This window comes from Coffea arabica, chromosome 11c (assembly GCF_036785885.1).
Source record: "Coffea arabica cultivar ET-39 chromosome 11c, Coffea Arabica ET-39 HiFi, whole genome shotgun sequence".
In the NCBI taxonomy this organism is placed as follows: Eukaryota; Viridiplantae; Streptophyta; class Magnoliopsida; order Gentianales; family Rubiaceae; genus Coffea; species Coffea arabica.
Window position 1 is genome coordinate 27,165,076 of NC_092330.1, and position 20,026 is coordinate 27,185,101.

A 20,026-nucleotide genomic window follows, 5' to 3' on the forward strand; every position below is an offset into this window, starting at 1 on the left:
TTCACGTCTCCTTTTATGCCTGCCAGACCAGCTCACAACCTACCATGAACAAGACTTAACCCTGTTTCAAGTTTTACTATCAAGAGAATAATTAGCCAAATAAGCATAATATCATCAAAAGTTTCTGTTATTTGTGCTAGTATCTAAGAAAAGCCATAGACCAATGGGAACAGTGGATCCACCAAAAGAAACAAAGAGATACAAGTCCAGTCCAGCACTTGATTAACCTCATAGATTATTTAGAAATTATGCCTTATCAACGATTCAACAGCAACAAGACTAGACCTCCCTTTTATTCCAATAGCAGTAAAAAATTTACCGTCTTTTCACCAGAAGTTTTCCTTCCTACACTGACTTTATTTGAACAAATTTCAGTGATCCAACAACATCCAACAGTCTCTTGGCCACCCCACTGGTCCAGTGAGCATTTCGAAAATTTTTTGCTTTCTGCAGAGACAGATAGAGGTATCATATTTGTACCCCTGATACCTATGCTATACTTTATGACAGTTGAAAAAAATAATTAGCAAAACAATTAGCATTCCAAGCAATATTTGGCTACAAAAGCATTAAGACATCTAAGAGCAGTGAAGCATTTAAAGAGGCAGCGTACAACCAACATTACAACAGGAATACCTATTCAACTCCAGAAGATTTAGTCTTAGGGTGCATTTGATAAAACTGAAGTCTGAAAACTGAAATCTAAAGTCTGAATCCAATAAGTTATTGAATTGTTAAGTATTAAATCTAATACATTCGAGTGTATATCACAGTCAATGATAAGTAAATAGCTTATCACTTATTTTTAGAAGCAAGTTTTGCTTAGGAAATTCAATGCCACTTAATTAATTTAGATGTTCAATTTTTAGTTATCAAACGCGTCTGAACATGTTAAGATCTGAATCGATTAAGTGCTGAATTGGGCTATCAAACATGGCCTTAGTTTTGTTCCTTTAGTATTTAAAAAGAGACAGGATTCATAGAATTTATGGTTGGATACATATTCAAGTGCTGCATTTCAAACTGTAAAGTTCCCCCCCAAAAAAAAATTGCAGACAAGGAGAAATTTCACAGGGAAAACTTTAAACCAGACCTTATTCATGCTCTTCCATCCCACTCTTCATAGAACTCTTCCAAAAATTGTTCCATGAATTTATGCCTCCTTTGAGCCCTTCTCTGCCCAGCCTGACATTTGCACAGCAATTCTTTAGTTTTCAACTTTGTAAATACCTCAATATTTGATCCATGAAATTAGAAAAATAAAGAGAAATGCATAGTTACAAGCATGATAAAAAGCATAACATGCTCAAATTTAGATAATTATAAGAGTCAATCAAGATAATAAGAGATGCAATGTTTAAAATGTTCGCAAGAAATTTACCGTGTCTTTATAAGAAATATAAAGGTAATTTTCCTTGTCTTTATTAAGAAACATAAAGGTAAATGTAATGTTTCAACCTTTGTTTTCATTAAGTCCTTTAATTTTAGAAGCTTCTCATGAAAATGATTCACGGTTGTCTGCTCCTCTTTCTTCATGTATTGCTCCCTTGACAAATCTGATCGAGGTAGAATGCTAGGGTCATGCAGGACTCTGTGCCTGCTGCCTCCAAATGTAAAACAACGAGCAATACCTAACAAAGAGAATTAGAGTTTCTCATGTGGATGCATTAAAGTGGATATTATATCTCTGTCACTATTAGCTAGAAGGATCAACAAGAGAATGATTTATCAATAATGATTTGCAGGAGTTATATTCCCGTGAAGAATTAATTAAGAAATTCAATAGGTTGATGATACTTTTTCCTCTTACCATATCTTTTATCATATCATCATCGAGTTAAAATGAATATATGTACACCTGGCTCCAATCAGCAGTAAACATGCCAACAGAAGCTCGGACCAAACCAGAAAAGGAAAAGGAGCCAAGCTAAGAATAATAATAATAATAAGGGAGATACATCACAATATCGATGCCAAACACACATATTAAACCAAACAAAGACACAATAAACTATACAAATCTCAGATATAGCCCATTAATTGATGCCTCTTGTACAATTTAAATAAGTACCAATAGCGCCAATAGCATCAAGTCGATCAGCATCTTGCACAACTCCAAATTCTAGTGCATCATTTCCAACTTGAAGCCCTTGAAGCTCCTCTTTAAAACCTGTAAATGCAAAGGAATTAAACGAAAAAATTCATACATGGTACACATCAACCAGACCAGTTGACTTTAGTACAAGGTGCCTCAGATATCAGGTCTTACTAACAAAGTATGTGATGCCCAGCCATTCTTATTAATTGAAAAGATGCAAAAAGGAAATTGCAGGCATTCAGGGGAAAAAATCCCAATACTACAGTATCTCCTCCCACAAAGATGCATATCTATGTTTATCTGATATAGTGTGTGCCTTCTTGGCAAAAAGAAGTCCAGATATTGTTAGTTGCTTAAACAAGAAGGCATGGGGTATTATAGAAGAAATAATATCATCGCATTTTCTCTAAAGACATCATTTAAAGGAAAAACTACAACAGATAATATCATTGCTTTACTAAGTCCTCCAAGAGCAGAAATACTCAAAGCTGTCTTAGTCACTAAGTTCAGCAGTAACATGATAAAAGTGAGCACTCATTTTGCAAGTGTGAAAAAAGTACTCCTAGAAGTGCATTTGAGGCCATCTTCTTTCAAGTTCTCTTTCTTGAAAATTAGGAGAAAGGAGGAGAAAGTCGATCTCTCTAAAGGACTTCTATCTTACAATACAAACAGTAATATTTTTTAACAACCTTCATTGGCGCAAGTATGTGAACCAGTCAAATACATTTAGTCAGCCCAGTAACTTTTCTCTTCATGGTTGGACTGACGGGAGGAAGTAACAGCCAGAAATTTGCTCTGTTCACGTGATCACATTTTGATCAGTTTCCAATTGCAATTTGAGCATGTAAGATTCTAATCACAAGACAAGCCATATGTACAGGAAGTATAACAGATAGGAAGTTGCTATGCATGGTACTCTTAATGCAGATAATGCATTAAGCATTAAAATTCCAAAGCATTGTTGTTTGGATCTGGAAGTAAAAGAATGCAGTACTGGGTTACTGATATCCAGTCAGCTTTCAAATTCTTCTGTTATTTAAAACCTGGCAAAAATGTCTAATGCTAGAGTAACAACATTTGTATGTGGACGGATACTTGGGAAAAACTGTGATGGAAACTATATTATTTCTTCTGTCTGTTCAGCAGTTGACTCTTGATTGAAGGAAATTAGAATAAAGAAAACATGTCTATAACCGGAGTAACAACATTTGTATGTGGACAGATACTTAAAAAAAATCTGCAATGGAAACTATACTATTTCTTCTGTCCATGCAAAGATCAAGTCTTGATTAAAGGAAATTAAAATGAAGAACACTCCAATGCAAATTGGTCTATAGAAAGCACAAACTTTGGGTAAGGGTCGAGGAAACAAGTTACAAATAATTATGCCTCGTCATAAAAAAAGAGAGGCCAGTGGATGAAAATAATACTTGTTCGAATAGTAGTGATTTAGGACATTTCACCTAGAAAGAGACAGCAAACTCAGATTAATAAATGTCGTAATAGTTGGATTTCAGTACCCCCATTATGTAAATTAAAGACACAAAGATAAGTGAACAAAACTTTGTAAACAGACAACAAAAATTAAAACAAACAAAAAGACAGTTTTACCCATTCTGTTTATGATACTTAATATCTTCATCTTCTTGCTGTCGTCCACACCCTCACCCTCCAGAAATTCTTCAACAATCTTCTCCTCTGATGGATCTCTAGATGCCAAAAAAAAATATCTAAAGGTTATGCCAGTGGTACAAAGCAAAGATAGGAAACATTGAAATAATAAATCCAACAGAGTCAAAGCGGTCCATACAAAAAAGCTAAATGGACATTTCAGAAAATTTTAGAACCTGAGAAAACAAAATGCAAGCAGAAAGAAATGCAAATGAAAATAACAAGATAGAGATACCAACCTCTTGTATTTGTAGTCCCCTGAAGTTAACACATGCAAATTCATCAGCAAGATTGCAATACATGTATAAACAAACACCATGTTAGAAAGAACTTGAAATACTAACAGGTCAATATATAATGAGAATCACCAGTATATTAGTTGGGACGAAATCGAAGAAATTAAAAAAGACATCTAAGCAATAGGAATGGAGTCATTTGAAAAATGAGAAGACAAAAGGAGCTAGTGATACTTCTTTAAACAAGTAAACATTATCAGACAATGCCTTTTCACAGCTTGGTCATATCTCATATCACAAAGTATTTTTAGTGGTGTCACTCATCAAGGTAAACCATAATCAACTAGAACTTTGGAAGTGATATTAAACAGAAAGTTATTCCTTGAACAATAAGGCAGCACTTTCAGAAAGTTGAAAGAGGAAAATGTGAATACCAATGTCATGGAGAAGTGCAGCCAGCTCCACCTAACAAGACAGAAAAATAAACAATCAGCTTGATGTTTATTTGGCAAAAAACAGAAGGAAGTTAGTAAACATATCAGAGAAATGTAGCTGATGGGCAAAAGATCAAGCATTAGGTGTTCATTCCCATAAATCCAAAGTCCCTTCAAAAACAAACCACATGATAATAACATACATAGTGTGTGGCAATTTGTCCCACTTTTAGGTGCTTCTAATTACATATCTGCACCAATGGCATCCATAGGCTTTGCAACTTTATGTTATGAAGCAGATACTTCTAGAATTAGATAAATCAGAAATCAAGAGCTATTAAAGTAAAAAAGTTGCCAAATGCAATATAATTAACCTTCATTTTGAGTTGGTAATCCTTTCCATGAAGCCCCCATACATGACATCATGTTTGGAGAAAAAGCTCCAAAACCAAAATCACAATTTCTTATCATAAGGTATCAAGGTCTGTCCTATACATCTTTTAGATCTCTGTGTTAATAACAGTAATAAGTTCATAATCTTTTATAAAGAGAACGAGATACTAGAAAAAACTTGCGTGTAACAGTAAAGGAGTATTGAAACACATGACAAGGAGAAAATTATACAAGTGACACTGCAATATATGAAGAGCTGTAATAGTTCAAATTCAAGCTGCCTATTCATATATTTATTTTCTTTTTTATAAGTTCGCTAACATGCATGACAGGGATCCGTTCTTAGTCAACAGCACCATACTAAAAATATTGCTGACTTGTATATACTTACAAAATGAAAAACTGTTGCTGAAAAATCTGTAATTTCATTGCTTGTCAAGAGAGAAATTTCATAATGAGCATTTCCAAACTCCTACTGTTTTTCAACTCTTAGGCTCTTGGATTTAAGTCTATATCTAAATAAAATGAGATTAACCTTATGTAAAATAAAACTGTCATCATGTATGACTTCATTAAAACACTGCACTGATAGCAGCCTATTGTAGAAGGAAACTCATGAAGCCAAATGACAATTAGGTAGAAGAAACCTCATGCTGCCCATTCGTTGGTGGCTCAAAAATAGTTCTCAAGACATTCTAAGTACAGGGAAATAGTCAAAAAAAGCTGATGAGGTAACTGAAGATGCCTATATAAATAAATAATTTTACATATTGGACCAACACAACATTTCCTTAATACCAATACACACCCAGCTTATAGCACTAAGATGACAACAATATTCAGGCAAAAAGCTGCACTTGTTTATAAGATCTATAACCTTCAGCACATATGGTCCAGTTGCTAGAAAATCGCCTTCCAGGTGGCTCTCTAACACTGAATGGATAGTGGTAAAAGAACAAAGGTGATCCATTCTTCCTTGCCCACACCAATTTTAATATTAATAAAATAAAAGCAAATAAAGAATCAAAAAAGCTCAGAGAAATCCATGCATTTCATACTTTATCACCAACAATCTAATGAACTTGGTTAAAGACGATTCATTTTAAGAATGAAAGGCAAGACTGAATCAGTTAGCATAGAATTAAATCCCATTCAGATTCCTATCCCTGATCACTGATTTTATAATCCAACATATTTCGTTAATGAGAACTGAAGAAATCCAGAAAAATGTCCATCTCTGCACATGGCCCAGCTGAGAGAGAGAGAGAGAGAGTGAGAGAGAGACAGAAAGAAAGAGTTACAGCAAGCAAACAAAGACACATAACTACTCCTTCAGGACACTGACTAACCAAAACACATTCGACACCACTATCCCAAGCCACTCCATAGAAACATAATTAACTTATTCCTTGTACCAGTTTTGTAAAATGCTGTTACATTACGTAGGAAAAATACAATTGATGTACCAATTGTAGATTCTATATTCATGACAATAAATTGATAGCATTACCCTGAACCTCAACAAAGTTAGAAAAGGCTTTGGTGAGTAAAACTTTTGTCGTAAAGGAAGCAAATCCAATCACAGGTTCACCATCAAATAAGAAAATGAAAATAAAGCATATGCCCTCCCACAAATATGTGAATCACTCTCATCATGTGTAGAATGACATTTCTTGAGGACCAAATCTTGTCTCAATAGTCTGTGCTTTAATGTGCAATCAGTGACTTTATTTTTAGAGAAGCTTCTCAAAGATTATGCCAACTTTGGTAAAGGGCAGAAATCAGACCTAATTCCCATGCACCAATTCTCAAAAATTACTCAGGGCCCCCCAAAGGAAAATGGGGATTTTGCAATAAATGGTATACCTTCAGCAACTTAATCAAACAGAAGCACTACTTTCCAGGTAAAGGGCTGAAATCAGAGCTGATTTCCATACACTGATCTTCTCAATAATTAATCAGGGCCCCTAGAAGAGAAACGGGATTTTACTATAAAAAGTGTACATTCAGCAACATCTATGCTATACATAAAGGGGGAGGGGGTTTTTGGTGTAAACAAATTTTTGTCACTTTATGGTTTTCCTAAACTACCCTTACTAACTACCTAATATAATCAACTACCAATTATGGTTATGAATTATTTCTAAATAACTACCTATTTACTAATCATTTTTAATATCTTTTTATTAGCAGAACACACATTGGGTGTGCATAACCACTAGTAATCATATAAATATAATCAAGCTTCACTCAAAAGCAGCATCAAATAGCATAAAATGTTACCCAAATTATACACAAGCAAGAACTGAAACAGAATTTGACAAGAGGAAACAAGTGTATTACAATCTGCATTGAGTCAGAGGACTGATGAAGCCCTTCTTCATGCGCTAGAGAGAGAGCCAAATCTCTAACTCTGAAAGCGTGAGCTGCATCATGGGAAGCGTCATTTCCTTTCATCATGGTTTCAACTAACTTCTCAGCCCTTTTGATTGTTTCATTTTTCTTCTCCATCTTCTTCGTCTCCAATTTTTTGAGAGTCCGGAGTTTTGTTGTGTCTTGTTTGTTCCCTTTCCCTAGTACACAAAATGGGGTACAATAAATTGACCAATTTATTGCTTGCATTTTTTCAGTAGTCTACTAGCAATGAGGCCTTGCATTTTGTGCAAGGTGTGTCCAGAGTCTAGTGATTAGAAGGTTAATTGATAGTTATGCATGTGAAAAAGTACCGCAATTGGACAATTATTGCGATTAGAGTAGTACATATGATGTCCAACACTGACTAAACTACTTTCCCATGTAAAATAGTGGAAAAAACACAGAGATGGTGATACTGCTTAGTATTAAACTTTACTTTCATTAAGTAAAAATTAAGGAATGGTGCATCATCTTACACAAAAACTTGCTTTTTGTAACTGTAGATGTATCTTCAGCCAACCAAAACACTGCACCAATCTCATAGATTAGGAACATTGAAACAATTATATTTAAACTACATACAATCAATACTAGTCAAGTATAATAAGTGCACTACACCATGCCAAATTAATTACGTAATTAGAGGGGAGAAATTTCCTTGTAAGCCAATGAATACCCGGACAATAGGATGTAATAGTCGTAGTAAACATACATTCAATCTCCCAAAATTCACTTCTGCACAAGGGAATAAAATATCCAGATAGAGGCATTAGACTGGACACGACAACTCGATCAGCAAGAAATCTCATAAAAGAAGTAGCGTACAAAAAAATTCGTTGACAAATGTACTGAAATTTACAACATAAAACTTCTCATATACAAAAGATCAGCATTAGAATCTAGTTTTATATAACCTCCACAAATTTAGTTAAAGCAGAGATATGAGAATCCTTGAATAAATAATCCTTTCGAAAACGAAAAGCCCAGGTAAAAATAATGTAAGCATGGTTCAAAGACTCAGTAGAGTCTTCAGCCTCCGTTCCGCGACCTGTCCGCCGTATCCCGGAGACGGCAGGCCCGCTGAAAACTCGTTCAGACTCGGCTTTCACCATGATCTTCAGAGACTCTTAGGGTATAAACAAATCAATTTATTTTTTAAAAAAATAAAGAAAAAACTTACCCGTACCCAATTTATGAGAAATTGCCCAGACAGACAGCCATAACAAATCAATCTTTTACCCCAAAATTCTCTCTTTTAAGACTCTTCACTAAACAGCAAATGGGTGGCAGAGATCTAAGAGAAGAGAAGGAAAAATAAAAGGGCGAAGAAGACGAGGAGGCTCTCATATCATATACACGGGTGGTGGTGGCAGTGAAATTTGGAGAGCAGAGGAGAGGAAGGAAAGGAGGAGAAAGAGGCAGGCTGGAGGGAGGACTGAGGCGATATGGCGAAGTCAATCTTGTTTGAAGCCGTACGAAGTCAAAAAACGATACAAAGGTATAATTTCAGTAGCCTCCCCTGAAGTTTGTCAAATTACACAAACCTCCCCTGAGGTTAAGGTTTGATAACAAAATTAGTTCAGTTAAAAAAGTATTTTAAGCAGAGAGATGAAACTTTTATTTCATAAATACCCCTTATACATGTATATAAGTTGTATTAGTAAAAGAAAAAAATAATTAAAAATTTAAAACATATTTTACCAGTCAAAAAGTTTACATTTAATAAATTAAATTACACAAATAAGCAATAAAACTATACTAATGATCACAAGATTCAACAAAGCATACTAGTCATCTCTTTTAACATGATGTTTGTTATGATTCTTGTGATTTTGAATCGAAAAAATTTTCAAATTTTGCATTTCTTTTCCCTCCATTCTTCTTTACTAATATCTAATGATTAAGTAATTAGAGCACTAATTAAGTATTAGTAACTAATTAATGACAATAACTGTTAAAAATTTCTTTAATGATGAGCGATGGCTTATATTTACGAAATAACATCAATTGATATACCTAATAGAGACTAAAGGGGAAAAAAGGTAAAATTCGAAAGTTTTTTCTGCTACAAGAATAATAGCAAACATCATGTCGAAATATATGAATATTCTATTTTATTGAATCTTGTAATCATTTGTAGTTTTGTTACTTATTTGTTTTGTCTCATTTATTAAATGTGAACTTTTTAAATGGTAAAATGTATATATTAATTGTTTCTAACTTTTAATTATTTTTATTCTTTTACTAATACAACTTATATACATGCATTAAGGGTATTTATGGAATAAAAGTTTCATCTCTTTCCTAAAAGTTTCATGCATTAAGGGTAGGGGGGACACCTCCCTCAACCCCCGCCCCCATTGCATTTTAATTCCCCCCACCCCCGCCTTCCCCCGCCCCGCCCCTGTGACGCCTCCACTTCTCCCAAGGGCGAACCCAAAGGTATCGGCGGGACGCCTACCTAACTCTCACCAGGATTTGGTACAAATCCAGTTCCAATCAAGTTTAAGGTAGAATCACCAATAATAATATACGGAGTGAAGAAAAGAAGTCATTTCCATACAAAGTTTTCAATCTTAAACCACAAGATTTAAAATACATTCACTTTCTCAAAATACACAACTTCTAATTTGTCTAGTCAAATACATTCAAATCCCTAATCAAAAGTTTATCCAAATGGCTTCTTCGAGTGTCACTCCATATCGGTTCCTGTTAAGAAAAACAAATTTACGGGATGAGCGGATGCTCATGAGGCCAAGAAAACATGCAAAACACATAGTTCAAGTAGTAAAAGCAATTAAGCGAGAATTAAAGCAGTAGCATTCAAGCAATTCATAATTTTCAAGTAAACACATTCGTTAAGAATACAGAAGCTCTCAGGAACTAAGTTCCACTAGCTTTGTCAAACCTCGATCAATTACCTCCCCGCGATGACACTCCGTCAACCGGGTCGGCATTTAAGTCCGTAGAACTCCACGTACACGTTAACTCCGTCCACCATATACCGCACCGGACCCGAACATCAAGAAAAAACACTACTACGCGAGTAGGCCAAGCCAGATCTCTCAATAGATCAAGCTTACAGTTATCTCATGGTTCACTAAACTCCTCGACCAAGCCCTTGCTGACTAGAGTCGCAAGGTCAGCCAATTGAGATTTGGGCGTTCCCACAGTTCAGTTATAAGTCGAAGAGATTCACTCCAACGACATGCAACCAGTTCAATTATAAGTCGAGGAGATTCACTCCAACGACATATGCAACCATAGCATATTTAATCATTTCAACACTTCACTTAATACATTTGACAATTCCCTTCAAGCAATTCACTTCAAGTAATTTAATTATACTTCACTTAAACGAGAATGAGTGTGATAAAGTACATACTCGACTCGGCATATTCAAAATACTCAATCAATAATAACAATTAAGCACGTAGCAATTTTTCACACACTTAACACTTACCAAGTCAAAGTAGGGGGGTAAGTGCTCAATAACTTTTAGGTGTCCGCTTCGAGATCCTCTTGAAGGTTCCCTTGAGTGCCTGAGCAAATAATAATTTACGATCATGTACTATCACTTATAAACCCCTTATTAACAAGGAAGATTGTACACTTGTACAATACTAAGAAAATATCATGAAAGAGAGTCTTAATTATTCGTAAATCGAGACCCGAAAGTGGGGTTTAGTAGCACAAGGAAAAACTGATTTCCTTCATGAAATCAAGTTTAAAATGGTCAATCAATATCAACGGATAGGGAAGAGTCTCCAAAACTCATTTCCCACACAAGTTGGAAAAATTCAGTTTTAATTGTCAATTTTGAAAAATCATATCTTGCACTCAATAGGTCCAAAATTGAAAAACATTGTACTGTTGGAATCTTGGTTCAATATTCTAAAAGTTCGTAGAAGATACATTTCCAAGATTCTAAATGGAAGATATTCAAATTTCAGCCCAAAATGGCTGCTATAAGCACACAAGATAGTTTTAGTCTTGTTTTTTGGTAAATTTTGGAAATTCGGCAAAATTCACAGGAAGTGAACTAGCTTCTGAAATTCATATTACAATAAGCGTTCTAGACAAAGTTTCAAACACAACAAACGGAACTAAATTCAGAGTTTTGAGTGCCAAAATATAGCAGCTCAAAGTTGGCCCAAAAATGAAGACTTTTGGTCAATTTTTCAGATTTTGTAGAACAACTTTGGTCTATCATTTGTATATCAAAACAGTCTTAAAATGACACCAAATCTAGTATAATTCAACTTCCATATGAGGGCTACTCCTCTATCAAATTTCACAAAAAAACTCGTATGGGAAGGTAGTTAACAAAAATACCAAAGTTCAAGAAATTTTGAAGACAAATCTGTCTTCTTGTTTCCTTTTCCCTTTTCAAACATTTTACCCAATGAAATCAACTCCAATTTGGTTCATTGCTGATACTAAGGTCCATGAAACATATAATATATATTTGGTAGGTGTTTGACACCAAAATTTTTGAAACAACATGTCCCAAGTCAAGCTAGGCCATTCGGCTATCAAAATTGAGGTTTTCCAGCTTTGGTACAATTCGGAAATTGGGCTATATCTCACTCAATACAACTTGAAATTGAGCGTGGTTAGAGGCATTGGAAACTAGATTCACAAGTCTACATTTTATCAGAAAAAATCGTTTTGAAATTCAGTTCACAAATGAGAGAAATTAGAGCTACAAGTTGCAGCTTCTAACTTCCTCTCGGTTGGACTAACAGAATAGGGCAGCCAACTTTGATCAATCACTACAGATGACTCAATTCGAATTAGAAGGTTCATTATACACCGCTAGAAAACTACGGATGTCTAGTTTTGAATGCCACTGACGACACTCAATTCCAATGTCCGGACAGAGAGATATGTTCGTTCAAAGAACACTGCCATAGGACCACTTTTACACGAATTTCCAGATTTGTTCTTGCCAAAATTCAATTTTTATCCAACCAATTCAAATAATTTTTGGTAAAAACTTTCTACACACTATATAACGTATCTACATCAGTTTCAAGGTCATTTGAGCAATAAAAATTCGAACCAAAGCTTTGAGAAAAACAGGGCAGATTTCGGCCAAGCTTCCTATGCAATTTCCTTCGGTTTTCCTTTCACTTTTCCAACAAATCTCATTTTGTTTATCACATAACTAACACAAACAACACTCATCATCATCATATCAGTCCTATACCATCAAGGTAGGATTTCATAGAGCCCACTCCAACCATTTAAATCCAAACAACTACAATAACAATGAAGCTACAAGCTTCCTAGCAAAGATCAACCCACTAAAGCCAAGGTTAGATGGTTGGATGATTACCTTCTATTCCTTTGAGTGAATCAGAAATTTTGCACCCCCAAGACCCAAGAAAAATTGTGATAAAGATGTCCTCCACCAAGATTAAGTTGCTCTCCAAGTTGTTTAGGTATTGTGTGAAGGATTTTGAAGTGAAAAGGTTGCAAAAATGGAAGTGAAATGGGATGAACTTTGCTCTTCTTCCTTTGCTTGGGGTTGGCCGGCTATGGTGAGTGAGAGAGAGAGAGAAGGCTGATCAATGAAGCTTCTTGGAGAAGCCTAAGAATTTGTGGTTAGAATTCCTTTAAAAGTCAACTCTTAATAGTACGCGCACGCGCGTGTTTTATGTTCGTTTTATCTCGGGTTTGTTTCACATGTGCACTAAACTTCTAATGTACTTCCTTTAACATTATAATTATTCACTCTTAGTAGTCTAGAATAAATTTTCTAAATCTCCAATTAACCGCTCTGACTCGATATACGCGAACTTCCAATTCGCGCGCGATAAAACGAAATCTAAAAGGAATTCTTGTAACGATAATATGAGTAACTAATGTTAGGGTAATTAATCATAAAAATAACTATTTTAAGACTAACGCATGAATTCTCAAATCTCCAAGGTCACTGTACTATTTGATCGAATATTGCCTCCAAACGCATATTCGCTAAATCTTACTAAACAAACTTTCGAAAATTAAATTTACTAACGGGGCGTTTTAAAAATATATGTAAGTCACAGTTCCATGTAAATGGATTTAAAATGGTTGAAATAAATTATTTGGAGAAAATGAGTGAATAAATATTTAAATAAGCCAGTAATATGATATTAAAATAAGTAAATTTTTGGGTCCTCACATCTTCTCCTGTTTAAGAAAATTTCGTTCTCGAAATTATATCTTGATTTGAGAATAGGTCTGGATATTTTTCTTGAATTTCTTTTTCAACTTCCCAGATTGCCTCCTCCAATTCATGGTTTCTCCAAAGAACTTTTACCAATGAAATCTGCTTGTTTCTCAATTCTTTCACTTTACGATCTAGAAGATTTATCGGTTTCTCCTCATACGTCAGTGCTTCATCAATTTCAACATTTTTCGGCTGCAGAACATGAGACGGATCAGGATGATATTTCTTAAGTATCGATACGTGCAAAACATTGTGGATCCGAGATAGATTTGGTGGCAATTTCAACTTATAGGCCACACTTCCTACACATTGGATAATCTTATAAGACCCTACAAATCTCAGTTGCAATTTCTTTCCCTTTCCTGCTAACAAACTCGCTTTCAGAGGTGTAATTTTAAGAAAAACTTGATCTCCAACCGTAAATTCTAAGTTCTTTCTTCGATTATCGACATAACTCTTTTGACGACTTTGTGCGATTTGAATCCTCTGACGCATCAACTTTACTTTTTCATTCGCCTCCTCAACCCAAGGCACTGTAGTCAAGTCTAAAATTTTTCGTTCACCTACTTCATTCCAACAAATAGGAGACCTACACTTCCGACCATAAAGTGCTTCGTACGGCGCCATTTGAATAGAGGAATGAAAACTATTATTATAGGCAAATTCCACCAAAATCAAATACGTACTCCAACTCTCCCCAAAATCCAAAGTACAAGTTCTTAACATGTTTTCGAGCATCTGAATCGTCCTTTCAGATTATCCATCTGTCTGAAGATGGTAAGTAATACTAAAATTTAATTTGGTCCCCAACACTTCTTGCATCTTTTGCCAGAACCGCGAGACAAATCTAGGGTCTTGATCGGACACAATACATACAGGTATCCCATGTAGTCTTATAATTTCATCCAAGTATAATTTAACTAACTTTTTCAACGGGTATTTGATACTAATCGGCAGAAAGTGAGATGATTTGGTTAACCTATCCACTATTACCCAAATGGCATCATGTCCCTTTTGTGTCCTAGGTAAACCAAATACAAAATTCATTGTGATATTTTTTCATTTCCACTCGAGTATTTCTAAAGGTTGCAAAAGACCTGATGGTTTCTGATATTCAGCTTTAACCTGTTGACAAATTAAACGGGTCTGGACAAATTGAGCAATTTCCTTTTTCATGCTCTCCCACCAATACAAACTCTTCAAGTTTTGGTATATTTTATTCCCTCTAGAGTGTACTGTGTACTTAGATCGGTGTGATTCTTCCAAAATTTTCTTCTTAAACCCTTCGTCCTTTAGTACTACTATCTGATCCCGAAATTTCAACACACCATTCACTCCCAAATTAAAATCCGACTTTTCTCCCTTTTTGACTTTTTCAACTATTTTTGCACGTCAAGGTCTTTTTCCTGAATCTCCTTGATACGTTCCAATAAAGTGGATTTCACGACAATATTCCCCAAAATTACTTTTCTCGGTTCAAGTCGGGGATTCCATACACTAACCTCCTCCAATAAGTGCATCTCTTTAATCATCAATCCTGTCACCTGCATATGATGACTTAAACCATCAGCCACTACATTGGTTTTTCTTGGGTGATACTTTATCGTGCAATCATAATCTTTCAAGAATTTCATCCACCGGTATTGTCTCAAAATCAGCTCCTTTTGAGAAAACAAATATTTAAGACTCTTGTGGTCGTTAAAAACCTTAAACGTCACCCCATAAAGATAATGCCTCCATTTCTTCAATGCAAACACTACAGCCGCTAATTCTAAATCATAAGTCGGGTAATTTTTCTCGTGCGACTTTAATTTTCTAGAGGTATAAGTTATCATTTTCTCATTTTGCATTAATACACATCCCAAGCCTTCTTTTGAAGCATCTGTATAGACCACAAAACTATTCTTTTCATTTGGTAGAGTTGACACAGGTGCTCTCGTTAAACGTCTCTTTAGTTTTTGAAAACTTTCTTCACACTTAAAACTCCATATAAACTTCTCACTTTTCTTAGTCAGCTCAGTCATTGGTCCAGCAATTCTAGAAAAATCCTTAATAAATATCCGATAATACCTTGCTAACCCTATAAAACTTTGAAGTTCAGTAGGGTTTTCCTGTTGTTTCCATTTAGAGACTGCTTCAACTTTGGTTGGATCCACTTTAATCCCGTCCTTAGAAATTATATGACCTAAGAATGTCACTTCCTTCAATCAAAACTCATACTTGCTAAACTTAACGTACAACTGATGTTCCCTCGGAGTGTGTAAAACAATTCTCAAATATTTTTCATGATCTTCCAAGGTCTTACAGTACACCAGTATATCATCAATGAATACCACAACAAACTGATCTAGATAAGGTTTAAAGATTCAATGCATTAAATTCATAAAAGCCACGGGTGCATTGGTCAATTCAAACGGCATTGCTGCAAACTCGAAATGTCCATATCTCGAGTTAAAAGCAATTTTGAGTATATCCTTATCCAAAATCCTTAACTGATAGTAATTCTGTCTCAGATCTAACTTCGAGAATACTACTACCTCTTGCAATTAGTCAAATAATTCATCAATATGAGGCAAATGGTACTTATTCTTAATGGTAATATCGTTCAAGTCTCGGTAATCTATACACAGTTTTAAAACTCCCATCATTCTTCTTAACAAACAAGACCAGGGCTTCCTATGGTGAATCACTCTCCTTTATAAAATCCCGCTTCAGTAAATCCTGCAACTGCAATTTCAACTTTTTCAACTCAGCTGGAACCATTTTATACGGCGTCTTAGAGATAGGTGCTACTTTCAGAGTCAAATCAATCTTAAAAGCTATTTCCCTTTTCGGGGGTAAAGACTCTAACTCTTCAGGAAAGATATCCGGATACTCCTTCACAACAGGCATATCTACTAATCTCATTTTATCGATAGGAGTATTTATAAGAAAAATCAAATATTCCTGAACTCCTTTACTTAACATTTTTCTATCTCGAATTCTTGAGACAAGTGCAGATGAGGCTAATCTATCCCTTACATCCAATTTCAGGGTTGCCTCTCTTGGGATGCACAATTCTACCGTCTTTGTCTTACAGTTCAACTGAGTATTATAACAGGCTAACCAGTCCATTCTAGGATCACATCATACCTCTTAATCGCTAGACCCATCAAATCGGCCAGTAATTTCCGTTCACCAACCCAAATCTCGCAATTCTTAAATATCAAGTTAGCGATTAAACTTTGATCCCCAGTAGGTGTTCTAACCTCCAAATCATAAGATAACTTAATTGGTTTCAGATCTATTCCACTCATGAAATTAAGATTTACAAAAGAATGTGTTGCACCCGAATTAATTAAAACCTTAGCTAAACGGTGGAAAATAGGGATCGTACCTTCAACCACCTCAGTAGCATCGGGGATCTGTTGATAGTCCAATACGTAAATTCTAGCAGGTACCTTTGGTCAACTCCCTCCAGCACTAGTCTGCTTAAAAGTTGACTTTTCTGGCCTTTGAATGCTACCTCCTACCTTTAGCTTATTTGGACAATTCGTGAGTTGGTACTAGACACTACCACAGAATAAACACTTTCCCAACTTCCTCCAACAATCATTTTTCTAGTGATTTGGTTTATCACAATAACCACAATTAACTTGAGGGGTTATGGCCAAACCACTAGAAGGCACTGCTCTCGATTGAATCGTCCCACTACGACCTCCTTTGGCTAAAGCTTCCTTTGAAACTCCAGTGGTCCTCACTTCTCCCGTTTCTCTTCCCATCTTGGAAGGCGAGGCACTCTTACTATCCTAACCAGAAGTATAACTAGAAATATTCCTCTTCTTAGAGTGTGAAAGTCCCTAACTTGCATTCTTGCGCTCTCAACTCTTTGTGCTTTCTCCAAACCTTCAGTAAATGTAGAGTTTGAACTACAGTCAGGCCCTTCTGAATCTTCACATTAAACCCTTGTACAACCGTCTTATCCTTTTTCACTCATTAATTACCAATTCGGGAGCATACTTAGAAATCTTAGTGAACTTCCGTTCGTACTCATCTACACTAAGAGTTCTTAGTCTCAACTTTATAAATTCGTCCTCCCACTTCTCTTGGATTAGAAGCGGAAGAAACTTCTCATTAAACTCTTTCATGAAGTTTTTCCAATTCCAAGGGGTTTGGGCTCTCTCCCACTTTCCCCTTATCATGTCCCACCAGATACGAGTTACTCCCTCGAATTGAAAAACAGCAAAGTTCACTCGCCTATGTTCAGTATAGTCTAAGGCGGCAAATATGTTGGTCATCCTTTCCAACCAGTTCTCAGCTACCTCAGGATTAGGTTTTGCAGTGAATTTAGGCGGGTTAAACTTCAAAAACCTTTCCAAAACCCTATCTTCCCCTCTATCTTGGGCCTCGGGTTGGTTAAATGACCCTGGACCCTGTCTCTCAGTTAACCGTTCAAGGATATCAGCTATCCTATTAATGGTAGTAGCCACTTGGTTACCCTCTAGATTCTCTTGTTCCTGGGTCGGTCCAGTTGCCGATCCCTAATCATTCCCTTGAGGTTGGGCTTGTCTAGGCTCTCGCCCACGACCTCGATCACTCATTTGTCCGTTCATAATTCTAGGTATGCCTAGTGCAAGAAATAAAATAATTACGTGAGAAAATACTTAAAATGAGAGCCAATCATGAAAACATCAGGCATAATAATAATTTACATATATTAGCACTTCTGAAGTCCATACAATTAGTAAGTCACGGGAATTACAAAAATATAGTACACAAGTGCCATAAAAGTACTTTTAGTCATGCGACTAAAGTAAAATCAAGTGCCTCAAAAATAGGCCACATAGTCAAGCAAAATACAATGGCCTTAGCACTAGCATCACCCCAGCTATTTCTTATTACAAAAGTCAAAAGTCTATCACTCAAGATCTAGTCCACAGTAGGGCTATCAAGGGGAATCTCCTCCTCAGGGTCCTCCTCCTAAGCCGGATTCTGAACAACCTCCATCGCCTGGTCAATCAGCATAGTGGCATTGGTCAGGATCCCAAAAACTTGATCACGGATCTCCTCACCTATCCTAATAAGTCGAGCCTTAACTTTCTAAATCTCATCACGGGCGGCCTCAACCCTAGCCACCTCATCCACTAATATCCTCTCCAACTCAACAATTCTAGCACTCTGAGCATTCACCATAATGCTCAGCTCCTCTACCTCCTGGAGCCGATCTCAGTTGGTATCCACCAACTGATGTCGCTCATCCTCAAGAACAAATACAAGGTGATTCGGGTAAGCGTATGTCGCCCTACAGACATATCTGAGAACCTAGTAGAGGGCGAGTAATGCACACAAGTTCCTCCGCCCTGTGCTCGATAGTAAATAGATCTAAGAGACTCCATATGGCCATTAGCATGGCCATTACCATTAGCAGCAGGTCCTCCATTCCCATTCTCCATCCCTGCAAAACAACCACAATTTTTCGGGTTAGAAATTTAAAGTCACTAACTCGTTCAAATATAACTTAGGGTATAACTAGGTCATCTCATTCTTATTCTTAGAAGTAAAGTCTCTAATATATCATCTAAATAGATCTCTAATCTAGTGCTCTGATACCAACTGTGACGCCCCCACTTCTCCCAAGGGCGAATTCAAGGGTATCGACGGGACGCCTGTCCAACTCTCGTCAGAACTCGGTACAAATCTAGTTCTAGTTCAAGCTTAAGGTAGAATCACTGTTAGACCCCGAAAACAACCTCTTTTCTAGACGACCACACAATGGAACAGTTGATAAGAAAGTACAAGTGCTTGTGAGTAGAAGAGATAAACAATTTAAAAATCATAAATGTAACAATAAGTAAATAAAAAGGAAAGAATTGCAAACCAATTAACTACCCAACTCCTCTTGAACTTGTAGATTAATTCAGACAAGCTACTTCAAGTTGATGAATTACAATCACTCTTGTGTACAAAGGAATGTTCACCTCCACCTTGCCCCGAACTACACTCGGTCAAGTTAGGACGTTTTACTATCCCTCAAGACAACCCTCGCAGAGTTACACTCATGAAGTATTCACTCACAAATGAAAAACTTACAAAGAACCTCACACCACTAAGCCTACAAATCTTCCTTGAAGAGTATTTTCTCACTAAAGTCTCTCTAGATCTTTTGTATCTTCAGTGTGCAAAAGCTATTTGAACCTTCTGATCATGCACTATTTATAGGAGACCAAGAAAGTGCTTCATTAATGCTTCCAACGGATAGAAAGTTGCTGAACAGTCAACTAGCCGTTGGGAGTGTTGGACGTCCGATAGCCCTATTTTATGCGTCCGGACGTCCGACAGCAGACAGTGAGTTTAAGAGATTTTTTTTAATTCTTTCGGATGTCCGGTGCAAGTTTTTTGTGCGTCCGACAGCAAACAAAGAGATTTTAGAAATTATTTTGTTTCTATCGGACGTCCGGTAGAGACATATTCAGCGTCCGATAGTTTTATCGACTTCGAAAGATCCTATCGGACGTGCGAAGCATGCGTCCGAAGTTGTGCAATGATTATCGGACGTCCGATACTGTCTTCTTGAGCGTCC

At 36.2% G+C, this 20,026-nt stretch overlaps 1 protein-coding gene across 14 annotated transcripts; it reads right to left on the reverse strand.

Moving 5' to 3' along the window:
• Positions 1-218: 218 nt before the first annotated feature.
• On the reverse strand, positions 219-8,705 carry LOC113716855 (uncharacterized). Of its 14 annotated transcripts, none has more exons than XM_072070403.1 (11): positions 8,434-8,705; positions 7,960-7,982; positions 7,724-7,774; positions 7,176-7,405; positions 4,440-4,470; positions 4,009-4,027; positions 3,710-3,807; positions 2,072-2,170; positions 1,459-1,631; positions 1,094-1,185; positions 219-447 (listed from the first exon to the last, which is right to left on the reverse strand). In XM_072070403.1, the coding sequence occupies exons 4-10, from the start codon at positions 7,341-7,343 to the stop codon at positions 1,099-1,101; spliced, it is 675 nt and encodes a 224-aa protein (XP_071926504.1). In that variant the 5' UTR covers positions 7,344-7,405; positions 7,724-7,774; positions 7,960-7,982; positions 8,434-8,705; the 3' UTR covers positions 219-447; positions 1,094-1,098. The 14 variants fall into 14 exon arrangements, with proteins under 14 accessions (XP_071926504.1, XP_027097166.1, XP_027097171.1 ...); XM_027241365.2 differs by having other exon boundaries at positions 7,924-7,982; XM_027241370.2 differs by having other exon boundaries at positions 7,883-7,982.
• Positions 8,706-20,026: the final 11,321 nt, after the last annotated feature.

Bases quoted from the DNA above. Each gene is read 5' to 3' on its own strand.
- LOC113716855 (XM_027241365.2), bottom strand. From the start codon at position 7,957: ATGTTTACTACGACTATTACATCCTATTGTCCGG. The intron at 7,775-7,923 runs GTATTCATTGGC...AGATTGGTGCAG, and splicing joins TATTACATCCTATTGTCCGG to TGTTTTGGTTGGCTGAAGAT. The intron at 1,632-2,071 runs GTACTTATTTAA...TCTCTTTGTTAG, and splicing joins TGATGCTATTGGCGCTATTG to GTATTGCTCGTTGTTTTACA.